At 38.9% G+C, this 12,344-nt stretch overlaps 2 protein-coding genes across 3 annotated transcripts; one reads left to right on the top strand and one right to left on the bottom strand.

Annotated features, from left to right (window-relative positions):
* Window positions 1–65: 65 nt before the first annotated feature.
* LOC110974514 (alkylglycerol monooxygenase-like) lies at window positions 66–9,836 on the bottom strand. Of its 2 annotated transcripts, none has more exons than XM_022226217.2 (13): window positions 9,748–9,836; window positions 6,975–7,103; window positions 6,263–6,396; window positions 5,638–5,789; window positions 5,308–5,411; window positions 4,383–4,478; window positions 4,041–4,107; window positions 3,571–3,636; window positions 2,886–2,965; window positions 2,593–2,727; window positions 2,232–2,348; window positions 1,443–1,525; window positions 66–1,330 (listed from the first exon to the last, which is right to left on the bottom strand). In XM_022226217.2, the coding sequence occupies exons 2-13, from the start codon at window positions 7,089–7,091 to the stop codon at window positions 1,126–1,128; spliced, it is 1,356 nt and encodes a 451-aa protein (XP_022081909.1). In that variant the 5' UTR covers window positions 7,092–7,103; window positions 9,748–9,836; the 3' UTR covers window positions 66–1,125. The 2 variants fall into 2 exon arrangements, with proteins under 2 accessions (XP_022081909.1, XP_086996672.1); XM_087140546.1 differs by lacking the exon at window positions 9,748–9,836 and adding an exon at window positions 8,940–8,962.
* Window positions 9,837–9,847: 11 nt separating this feature from the next.
* gatad1 (GATA zinc finger domain containing 1) lies at window positions 9,848–12,161 on the top strand. The gene is made up of 4 exons (XM_022226232.2): window positions 9,848–10,269; window positions 10,817–10,876; window positions 11,138–11,318; window positions 11,741–12,161. Exons 1-4 carry the CDS (start codon window positions 9,946–9,948, stop codon window positions 11,929–11,931), a joined length of 756 nt encoding a protein of 251 aa, XP_022081924.2. The 5' UTR covers window positions 9,848–9,945; the 3' UTR covers window positions 11,932–12,161.
* Window positions 12,162–12,344: the final 183 nt, after the last annotated feature.

Raw genomic sequence — 12,344 nt, 5'->3', positions numbered from 1 at the left:
TTGAACACCATCCTAGTTGATGGAAAAAATAGTCATGTCAGTGACTCAAGAGAAGAAAAACTGGCTAGGCTATAGCCTTGGCGTTCATTCAAGTTTAGACAAATTCGATAAAAGACTTTGCTTACCATTTGCATTACCCATGCATTCTAGTTTCCTTAAGCAGCAATACAACTTCAAACATTAGTACAATCGATGTTTTGTATGAACCAATACTCTATGATAAAACTGATCAAGCACAGTAAATTATACATTGGTGAAAAAGCAAGGTTAACTAAACAATTTTACGCATAAAGCTCTAGAAAGTACCAAAATCACTCTATTTTGGTGTTACTTGAGATTACAAGGTTAGAGGATATAAGCAATAATATGAAATGTTCTTAGCTTGTCGTCAATTTTGTTTTTCTGAAATTATCAGACTTACCGTAAATAGCATGCAATTTCGATGTATTTACATTGACATAAAAGAGGAAAAATGGCCAATTATTTTGGATTTGTTGCTCTGAATCAGACCTCAGTCATCTGGGAATGGATAACATACAAAGCTTTGGAAGCACCTGATACCATTGGATTCTTGATGGTATATTTCTGGGTGTAATTAATCTCAGAAGACAAAACCAATATTACTATATATAAGACATAATAATCCACCATTTTGCATTGTATTTAAAACTCAGAAGTACAATTATCATGATGTCTGTACATCACATTCATACCAATTGGCACTGAATTCCCCTCCCCCCCGACAAAAAATCCCATACTTGATAACTGTGGTAAGTTCTTTTTTTTTCATGAAGTGGTTTACATTTTCACTTGTTTGCATTGCATTTGAAACACTCTGATATATAAGTACATATTCATATACTGCATTCTTTAAAATTTGCATTGAATTTGCCAAAAAAGGAAAAAAAGAAATAATTGATGCTGTTATAAAAAATCAATTTTTGCTCCAAGCATAGTTCCAACGTGATGTGCTACAATTTTAACATACATGTGAATATGTACAGCAAACAATTTGCCAGTCTTGCATGACAATATTCCGTGGCAGATGTAAAAACAGGATGCAATGACGTGACAAGAACAGCGCCCTCTTGCGTGCGTGCATATGGATCCATCTGCAGGTTAACCCTACTCGGCCTTGTTCTTTCTCTGTGTGAGCACTGACACACACTTTGGCAGCCAGACCACCACTGACAAGCCAAACACTAACCTCAGAATGTAGAACACCAACTGGGAGGAACCTCGTTGCATTATGGGAAGGTAGGAAATGGCGACGGCCTCAGCAACCAGGACCAAGCAGGAACGGAAGACTTCAAGGAAAGGAGCTGCAGGTCTGATGGGAACAAAACCTGATAATTTGCAAAGTTGAAAATTTTGGCTCGAGCGAGCAAGCAAGCAAGCAACAACCGACCGACTGACCAACAAACAAACACAACAAAACTTACTTGGCATCATTGATCGCTCCAAGACACGTCAATGAAAAGATGATGTACGTCATGCCACAGATGGTGGCAGTTTGGGACAGCGTCTGCAGACAGAGAATGAAAGAGATTGTTCTTCAACAGTTTCCTTTTCATGTTTAAAACTGCTTGAGCTCACATTAGATAAAAACTTGAACAACTCAGTCTGTCAGCAAGTTCAAAGGTCACAACGTGTTACAGTTAGTTCCACTGAAAGTTCCACTGATGAATAAACTGACCGACATGACAAGAACAGCGCCCTCTTGCGTGCATGCAGGTGAACCCTACTCACATCATGGATAGGTCTCTTCATTTAACCCCTTCGTGCTGGGAGGCGGCTAGACATGCTGTAAAAATTGAGATCCTCAGCCCGCTTTTCAGCTATTATTCTCAGCCCACGCTCAAGCGAACACGGTGAAAGAAGGCAGACCCTGGCTCTTGTATATATGGTAATTGGTCTTTGTGTGTAGCCCAGAAATGAAAAGACCGAATTTGCATCATAATCACCAGCTTCACAATAGTCTCCACTTTGAAAAGAGGCAACGGGAATATGGAAACGTGAGTAGAGCTGCATACCACCGAACAATCAGCCTTTTCACCGTGTAATTCAAAGCGTGCAGAGCAAGCAGGGCCACAAACCAAGAATTTGCAGTTTGGCAGGTGGCCTTCTTGGCCAAGTGAGGCTGGAATTCTTGGAGTCAGCTTTCGTGAAGAAAGTCCCGTTGTCAAGGGGTTAAAGCTCCACTTATGAAAAACAATGACAAGCAAACTTACCTTCAGAGAAGTCATGAAAGCATCATAGACGTAGAAAATGACGGCAAAATGAATGATGATATAAACATGACTCCAATGTGGCAGTCTAGGTCGGTACTTTGGCATCGGGTAATGAATCTAGAAAAACATGAAAACCATCTTGCAGTAAAGTTGGGTTGTAATCTGGAGGTAGGAAAAATGTCAAAACATGAACTGGAAAGAAGAAAAAAGGTATTTCCGTAAAAATTATTTGCTTTACAAATCACATGCTGCTCTTTCCCATTTAACATTATATTAAATATGGCATTTTTCACATCACTTGGCAACAACATTGATAAGAAGCTAAATTTTTTCCCCTAATAGCCTAAAGCATCCAACTTACATCCGGTATGTCTTCAATGGATCCTTGCCTTGGTAATCCAGGCATCCATCCTGGTCCTTTCAGGAATACCCAGAGTTTGTTAGTCAATCCTGGCATGTTCCATGCTGTCTCCAAGATGTATTTATAGTGACAGTACTGTACCACAAAAACCACAAAACTTCACTTGCATGAATAAAAACATCCAACACGGTTCAAAACTGCAACTACTTCTGAGAAATAAAGACCAGACCCAAATAATAACCTCATGCAGAATTATCAAGTCAAAAGAAATGATCAGGTTTTGAATGTTTTACCTGAGTGTAAAGTGGGTTGTATGATTCAAGTGGATGAACCAATCCAAAAACAACTGGCTCACTTTCAGGTTCAAAGGTGCCTGATTGAAAAAAATATCAAAGCAAGGAACAGTAAGGCAAGAGCCTTCCATTTAAATCAAATGAACCGAAATGGAAAACAGATGCCAACGAGAGAAATTGAAAATCAACTGAAAAATGATATAAAAACTACTGAAAATCAAAAGATGGCAATTCAATACTGAATTGTGAATTGCAAATTGAAACTGGAAAAGGGAAATTGAAACTGGAAAAGGGAAACTGAAACTGGAAAAGGGAAACTGAAACTGGAAAAGGGAAATTGAAACTGGAAAAGGGAAATTGAAACTGGAAAAGGGAAACTGAAACTGGAAAAGGGAAATTGAAACTGGAAAAGGGAAATTGAAACTGGAAAAGGGAAATTGAAAAGGTTCAAAATCACAAAACTTAAAGTAAATCATCATTATCCAAGCCAAAAATCTGATATCACTTTTAAACCGTTTGTGACATCTATACTCAATTTAATTTAATAAAAAAAATTACAGGCTATTTTAAGTGGTTAACAGTTTAGTACCAGAGACTTGGACAATACAAATAACTGATATTTGTAATGAACAATAAATACCCCTGATTATGCAATCATCTTCCAAACAAAGATAAGCCAACTCACCAAACATTCGATCCCAGATGATGAGAGTTCCTGCATAGTTCTTATCAATGCAGTAACGATTCCGGCCTGTTACAAATACACCAAGGCCCATCTGATAAGTGTTTGTTCAGCACATTTGTACACGGACAGCTGATCTTCCCGATTTGAGATTTTGATAACTGTGCTGGCTAAAGATGTCCTGAATTTTCGGGTGAACTTTTACAATTGACACAGGTTGCATGACTTTACAATCCAAACCTCTCCAGATCCTTCAAAAATCACAAAGATTTCGCAGGATTGAGGAAGATAAAGCCAATCCACGAGTACTTAAGTAGGGCTTGATGCCCTTTGAATGTTGAAGTAAACCAAATGTGAGACTTGAGTTCAAGGTGAAAAGGACAAAAAGCCTTGCTGTAAAATTTAACAACTTTTATTGCTGTTTAAAAATTGGAAACTTTATCAGTTTTCTAATGAGACGTACAGGTACCTACCATGATGAACCCTGTGGTGACTTGGTGTGTTTAGAATGTACTCCAAGGGACCAAGACTTTTAATAACCTGTTCACAAACAGAAATGAAAACAGACAGAAAGGAAAGTTACAATTGTAGTGGATGAGAAACTTTAATACACTTGATCATATCTGTTTACAGCTTTGCCTTCATAAGTGCCAAATTCCTTCCTAATTTACCAGGTCTGGAAGATTTTGCAGGAGGGATTTCAGGGGATTCAAAAAATTCCCCGCAAAATACACAAGGAGTTAGGATTGGGATAAATAAGTGTCCAAGAGGATGACAGGTGGAGACAATGTTGCCATGGGATTTGGTTGACATACCCTTGTGTGAATCCAGAACTGGTAGAGGGTGTTGAACTGTTGATGCATCATAAATATGGGCGGGGGGATAGCGAAGGCCAACGGAAGGTAGAACATCTAAGAAGACAGGAAATGATTGGATGAAGGATAGAGCATTGATGTATAATCCAATGAGAGCAACTAGAACAAGGACCGACGTCCAGCTAGGTGGTCCCTGAACAACTGGCTTTCATGTTCCTACAGCAGACCTTAAGGTGTATTATAAAATGGACGGACACGACTTGACTCCAACAAGAACCACAGAGTGACTTGAGGTTTGCAAACCCTTCTAGTACGGGGTTTTCCCTGGACTAATCTTTTCTGGGATTTTCTTCAAATGTGGGTCTTTCCTTGTCAGCCCTAAATCTAAAGATGGGACACGAGAAGAGCCTTAAGTGCTGATTAGGATTCCCAGGATGAATGAGGCAATATTAAACTGAATGAGGCAATATTGAACTGAATGAGGCAATATTAAACTGAATGAGGCAATATTAAACTGAATGAGGCAATATTAAACTGAATGAGGCAATATTAAACTGAATGAGGCAATATTAAACTGAATGAGGCAATATTAAACTGAATGAGGCAATATTAAACTGAATAAAACAAGTCGATAGGAGTCAGTTTTCAGGCCAAAATGCCAAGTCCAGCTCCTGATTTTCTCACCACTTCACCACTCTTTCAAATTAGTACTCAGACTACAAACTTTCTCTGAAGACATGACATCATTCCATACATACACTGTGATCTTACGGTTGTTCACTGTGCATGTAATTTAGACTCTATTTATACTGTATAATTGCTGATCAAGGTCGACATTTCATGCAAAGTGCCAGGAATATTCCTTTTAAAATGGATACTGTTATTAATTTGATTTTAAAACAGAAAAATAGACTCTTTTTTTTACCCATGACACAAATCGCTGGCAAATGGACTGCCTAAGTGCGGTGGTGAGATTGTATTCCTCTGAGCTATGATGAACTTGATGAGCAGCCCAGAAGATGTTGACTTCTGCAAGACGGGTCAATGAAACTGATTCATTAGAAAAAAGACACAAGAGCATTTGCACCTTGCATGGTTGAGCTGTAAGTGAGGCTGAACTGGCAAATTCCACATGCCTGAATAGGTTTTTACATCATAGCTTAGAAAATCTACATAGTAAAAGATGAAATCTCAACCAATCAAAATAGTTGTACTATCTGAGGCATTTATAAATAGCCAATGGTGATCTCTGTACCATGTGACATTCTATGCATCCAATAGTAACCCAGATCCACCAGCACAAAGCAAATGATCCAAGTCCAGGGGCTGTCCCACGCCAAAGTGGCCAGTCGATAATTCTCATGCACCCAGACGTAGAAGCCAATGTTAACGCCATGAGATAAGAACCTACAAGCAGATGAGGACAAACAAGTTGATGTTGGACTTAGATGACTTGTTTCAGTAACGTTTTACCTTGCAAGTAATGTACGTTCAATGCATTCTAACTAAATAAATAAATGTACAAGCTTTGCTCATTGAAAAATCTGCTTATCAAAGGAGGTGACATTTCTATTTTCAGTCCCAAATATATTGTAACTTTTCTTGACTTTTTTTTTTACTGTCAGACATATACATGTACATGCATTTTAAGTTTCAGCCTGTATGTCTGTTATGTCCTGAAGACTGGGGTGTTAAAGGGACAGAGTAAACTCACGTGTAGAGAGACTCAAACGTGGGAGACAAAAGGAGATAAGTACAATTGGACCCACCTGATTCCTACATAACTGATATGTGGATTTGCTTAACAAAAGACGCTGTATTTGGGAATGGATCAAAATTGCTGCAAAAGTCTTCACTATCCATCAACTCCAGATGCTTACTGTGTTAGGAGCAGCAACATGCCAGCTGTGAGGGAACTGATGCTATCAGGGAGGAAGAACCTCTCTCGTACCTTCTTGTCTGCAATAGTTACAATCATCTCCAAGAGAGCCAGCAAACCAAAGAAGGGAATAGCCTAGAGGAGGAGAATAGAATAAGAACTGGTTCATTTCATTCAAATCTAATATTTGATTTCAACATGAAGGTCCATTACACAGACAACTGTCCAATATCTCTCATACCTACTTATTCAAAACCTAGTCCAATCTACGGTCTGCCCACCAAACTCTTCTGACACCACTCAATTCTCACCATTTCTGGTCAGGGAGGAGATGATGAAGGAAACAGTTTGTCCTAGATGGATGTCCAAAGTCTACAAAAAAGGTTTTCTGCACATGTTCCCGGACGGAAATTCCTCAGCCCCACCCAAACTTTTCTGAAAACACCTTTTGTTTTTCCTACATCTCTACAAAGGAAAATCATCTTCCCTTTTTAGCTTTTTCTGATATGTTGTAAAAATTTTGCAATTCATCTTTTGTTTCTGTTTCAAAAATGGTGAACGGGTATATCACAGCAGCTAAAAATTATTATAAACTTTTGACATGAAACAATGGAAATATACAAAACAAACAAAAGAGAGACATACAAATATGACAAGCATTTTGCCACATGCATTTTGAGCATAACACTTCAGTGACTAATCATGTTATTTACCTCGTAGAAATAATCTGGTACATCTTCCAGGTTCTCAAATGATGTCTCATTTGGAGTGACTGCGTAGAACAGTCGTCTAGTCCCTGTAAGGACATCGGCATTGAACAATCCTGGCATCTTGCTAAGCCTCTGTAAGAAAAATGAGTGAACATCAGAATCATATTTCACCAATATCAGGCATGCATCTATGCAGACTTTAAGTTGAGCAAAGATCACTACTTATCTGATTATTTAGTGTAAGTAACACAATTTAGCTCTTTGACCATGACTAATGACAAGGAGGGGGAAAGACCTTTTTGAAAACAAACTTTGCCGAAAATCATTCCGTCAGTGATCACTGTTGATCTCTTAAAAAGCAACCGTCATCAATACTACCTGCAGTTACTGAACCAAGAAAGTACTAAGACCAATCGTGGTCAACATTTTGACATTTGCTGCATTGCAAGTAAAATAAAAAGCTTTTTAAAACAAACTCAAGAACAGAATTTAAATTAATTGCAAACATTTTCTCTTTGACAAGTTGGTGGGACTACCACTAAACTAATGTAAAGTTGAATATTATATCAAATGAAGCTTATTATATTTGAAGCTATGAAAGAAATGCCTTATTTGTTGCAATTTTGAAAATTTTCTTTATCAATTATTGATGATAACACATAGAAACTCAATCCTGAAGTTTGTAGCCTCTGAAGTAAGAAGCAGAAGTTATGCATTGAGGCGGAGTTGGAGGGTAAGGATTTGTAGCACTAGGATAGGCTCAGCACATTCATTGTAACTAAATTAACATAACAAAGGATAGCCTCCAAAGCACCAGCAATGCATCCTGATGGCCAAAGTTCACTTTGCAAGGATTCTGTACAAACAACATGTTGACAGGTTAACAAATGTCAGGTTGAGTGAACTTTTCACTTTCAAGTTAATGTTTAATTTCAAATTCAGACCCATGGTAACTTGATGTACAGGTGAACCAAAGACACTAATCAATCAAAACAATGTTCAGAATATTTAACAAAATATCTTTCAAAAGAAACTATATCGGGAAACTGATAAATGATTATAAAGATGAACAAAGAAATTGACTGGAGGGGGATTTGAACCTGCGACCTCTGGAACACTGTACCAACTGAGCTATCCAGCCCTATGTTGGTGGCTCTTCCTATTTGTCAATATCACCAGGGGCTAAGGTACATGGTGTTTCAGGTTTAATGGCTTTTGGCTAATACCTCCCCCCCCCAACAGAAATATTGACAAATTGGACAAATATTGACAATGTAGGGCTAGATAGCTCAGTTGGTAGAGCACTGGCACGGTGTTCCAGAGGTTGCAGGTTCAAATCAATTTCTTTGTTCATCTTTATAATCATTTATAAGTACCTAGTCAGTTTCCCGATATAGTTTCTTTCGTAATATGTTCAAAAAGCTGTATCCTCTCTGAGTAATCCCTGTTCACCACTTGCCAGGTTGTACTGTGTTATTGGGGTGTGATCCCTGGCTTACATGGTGTTTCAGGTTTAATGGCTTCTGGCCCCCGAACAGAGATATTGACAAATGAGAAGAGCCACCAACATAGGGCTGGATAGCTCAGTTGGTATGGTGTTCCAGAGGTCGCAGGTTCAAATCCCGCTCCAGTCAATTTCTTTGTTTATCTTTATAAACAAATATCTTTTAACAGAAATAAAACTTCTTTTAGAGATCATGGAAATGTACAATTTAATTTTCTTTTCAGTTGATAACCCTAACCCCCAAGGGTGTATGTAAGCATACTGAAATTGGAGGATTTGGGACTGTTATGGAGGTTTGGAATTGAATTTTTGTGGTGAAATGGTTTGCAGCCCTAAGAAAGCTATTAAACCAAAATTTCCCCTGTCAGCATATCTGCTTGATCTTTCCCTGCTAAAAAGGGGATAACAAAAGTTTCAGAGCATGAGAAGGAGTATTTTTGGACAAAAACAAGATTTTTGCTCACCAATTTCTCGCTTCCAACCGTTGACTGTCGCTCTGTTGATGCTGTCGTGTTTATCAGGTTGCGCATGCGTTGAGCCAACCAATGACCACGCTTGCTCTGCATCTTGGCTCGACCATTTTCGGTGGTGGGGGATGACATCTTGTGTGGATTTCATTGTGGGACCGTACTGTCCTGGCTGCTGTTGTGACCTGGAAACACACATCGGGCAAGACGCGCGACATGTGCTGCGTTGTGTGTGATGTCATCCTCCGCCAGCGGAAATGGTCATACCAAAATGCGGAACAAGTGCGGTCATCGGTGGGCTCAACGCTCAGCAGCCTGATAAACATGAACGGCATGAATGGAGAGACAGTCAATGGGTGGAAGTGAAAAATTGGTGAGCAAAAATCTCATTTTTGTCCAAAAATACTCCGTCTGATGCTCTGAAACTTTTGTTATCCCCTTTTTAGCAGGTAGGCCTAGGCCCTGGCTATAGTCTCAAGCAGATGTGCTGACAGGGGAGAATTTGGTTTAACAGCTTAGGGCTGTAAACCATTTCACCACAAAAATTCGATTCCAAAACACCATAGCGTGACGACACCATGTAAACCTTGTCTCCTCGGAGTCACACGGAGTAATACGGAGTGACTTCTCGAAGTAAGCCTAGTCTGTACTGCTACTGACTTAGGCCTAGTATTACTATTAGTACTACTACTAGCGTAATGACAGAAGGAAGGCTGAGAAGCAGATCTTTAGTCTTTATAGAAGACTCATAATTATCTTGACAATGTAACGAATGAGGAACTTATAAAGCATAAGATGAACCAACCTTCAGGCGTAATCGGTGAAGACCAAAAACAGTTCACGCTCAGCGCGGTGAGCTCAACTTGACTGCGCTGACATTTATTTATAAGCACATCGTTCTCTTGAGGGCGCACTTTATGTGGTGGAGTGCGGAATATTAGTACGTGTTATCGCTAACAAAAATTAGGATTTCTGTCCAGTGTAGGTTTTTTTGTTCAGCAAAATGCCACTTGGAGAAAAACCATTCTGTCTGACATGTAAAACAACTAATTCTGTCATCTGGAGGCAAAGTTCTGATGGAAAAATCCAGTGCAACTCTTGCGGTCTGAAACACCCCGGAACAGGCGAAGGCAGCGAGGACGGAAGGCAGCCGTCAACGGGCGCCACTTCGGGACAAAATGGTGGCGGGGCAAGTGGAAGATTGGGCAGAGAAGGAACCAGGAAATCTGCCAGAACTGTGAAAAAATTGCGCTACAAACAGATTGTTAATGCTGCCAAGTCACAGGCCACCAAGGGGAAAAATAGGAGGATCATTTTTAAAAGACATGTAAGTTCGAAACATCTTTTTTTTAAAGCATACCGTTTACCGGTGGCCTACTGACACGATACATGTAGTCTGTTAGGAGTACATGTACAGTAGTCATGTTTGTCAGATTATCAGCGTTGCATTTTTAATAAGTTACTACGTGTTTACTGCTCTCATAACTACCTATTGACAGAATGCACTGTATTTGTTATATTGATTATGACACTAATTTTTCCTTTGAATGGTATAACAGCTGTCAGCAAGTGATTACGTCCTAAAAAGTGGATTTTAGCTTAGTAAATTCGAAAGCATTTACTCAGAAAACAGACTAGTCTCACAGGTTTGTGCACAGAGGCATCAAGTGTTTTCCGTATTCAAAAGTCTTTCCCAATACCCTACCATTGGTTTACTTTGTCCTTTCCTGTTCCATTTTGAAAGTTGCATCATCAGAATAGTCTTCTATTTTCATTATATAAATTTGCATAAAACAATTTCTAACATAGCAAAGGGAAAATAGATATTCTCAAACTGGAAGGACGTTGCATTTTTCTCCTGTTCTGATTTCCAGTCCATGAAAGCTCCAGAAGCCAATGCCACCGTTGTAACAAGTAACAGTGTGTTCCATCATGTAAGTAAACTCACCATATCATTTCTTTCTTCCAAAATGTTCATAAATCTCTAATTTATCATTAAGAAATGTTGAAAATAGAAGAATCTATTTTGGTGCAGAGATTTATATTGACAGTTCTTTGTTGAACATAATTCACATAGCTTGCCCTTACCAGCAGGTAAATATCCCAATATTAAATTCAATGGTAACAAATTGTTTTGAGATTGGACATTGTTTTTCAGAAAATCAGAACTAATGTAGCTTTCCTTTAATTTACAGGGTGTCTACTTGCAAGCAGGTGACATTGTGTCAATCTTAGATGTTGAGGGCGGTATTTACTATGCACAGATCCGAGGGTTTCTTCAAGATCAGTATGGTGACAAGAGTGCAGTGATTACGTGGTTGCTCCCCACACAGGCGACTGACAAAAAACATTTTGATCCTGCTACATACATTTTGGGTAAGGAAAAGAAAGAAATCTGATTTATGTCATTCCCAATTTGTTTCCTAATTGTGATATTTTACAAATTTGTATGTTCCCCTTCCTTGTGATTTTCAAATTTTTGATATAACAGCAATGTGGTATATAACATCATTGTCTCCTGCTTCTAGTGGCTTTGGTTGTATTTTTTATAAGAACCCAATGGGAAGAATGTAGCTCATCATTGGTGCATTTTCGTCTTCAGGAACAACATGTAGTACGAGGTCAAAGTTCAGAATCTGTCCATACTTGAAATATTTGAGTGTTATTTGTTTAGACGTGAAATCCAACATGAAACGAATGCAAGGGTTCATTATCTCTTTTGATTTACACTGGGCTGTACAAGTTACTATTTAAAAATACACTCAAGCAGTCGTTTTTTGAAAATAATGCCTTGACAGGTCCAGAAGAAGAACTCCCTCGCTCCCTGGAATATCTGGAGTTTGTTTGCCATGCCCCCAGCGAGTACTACCGGTCTAGAACCACGCCCCTTCCTGTAGACTCCCTCAGAGAGGAGAAGGGTTTTATCTGGTCCAGTGTCATGCCACAAAGACCCCCGTCTACAGCTGCCATCTTTGGGGGGAAAAGTTGACCTGGAACTTTTTAGGCAAATATCTTTTGACAGGGGGCATTGAAAGCACTTTTGAACTTACTTTATAACAAGAGACCAATTTCCAGGGAGAAACCTAAGGTTTAACTTCCTCCTAAGCACATTTATAAATGGGAGACAGTTATGCCCAATTTATTGACTACATTTGTATTGTAGGTTCACTCACAGTTCTTTTCAAAAATAAACAAAATCTCACTTGTCCTGAACAGCTTCATATTGGAGACACTGAAGTTCCAGCGTTTGTGTTTGATTATTGTTAATAAATTATAGCCAAAAAAATGAACATTCAGAGTGGTGATGGTTTATTGCAACCTGCTGTCCAGGTCCGAGTTTCTGCTGACAGAGCGGTATTAACCAATTTGTCCTTGGATAAAAAATGCGTCAGTGCCTTGAGA

The sequence above is a fragment of the Acanthaster planci genome, linkage group LG08, assembly GCF_054643075.1.
Source record: "Acanthaster planci isolate LZ-2023a linkage group LG08, COTS_SCS, whole genome shotgun sequence".
NCBI classification, from domain to species: Eukaryota; Metazoa; Echinodermata; class Asteroidea; order Valvatida; family Acanthasteridae; genus Acanthaster; species Acanthaster planci.
This window is presented reverse-complemented; position numbering and strand designations above follow the sequence as displayed.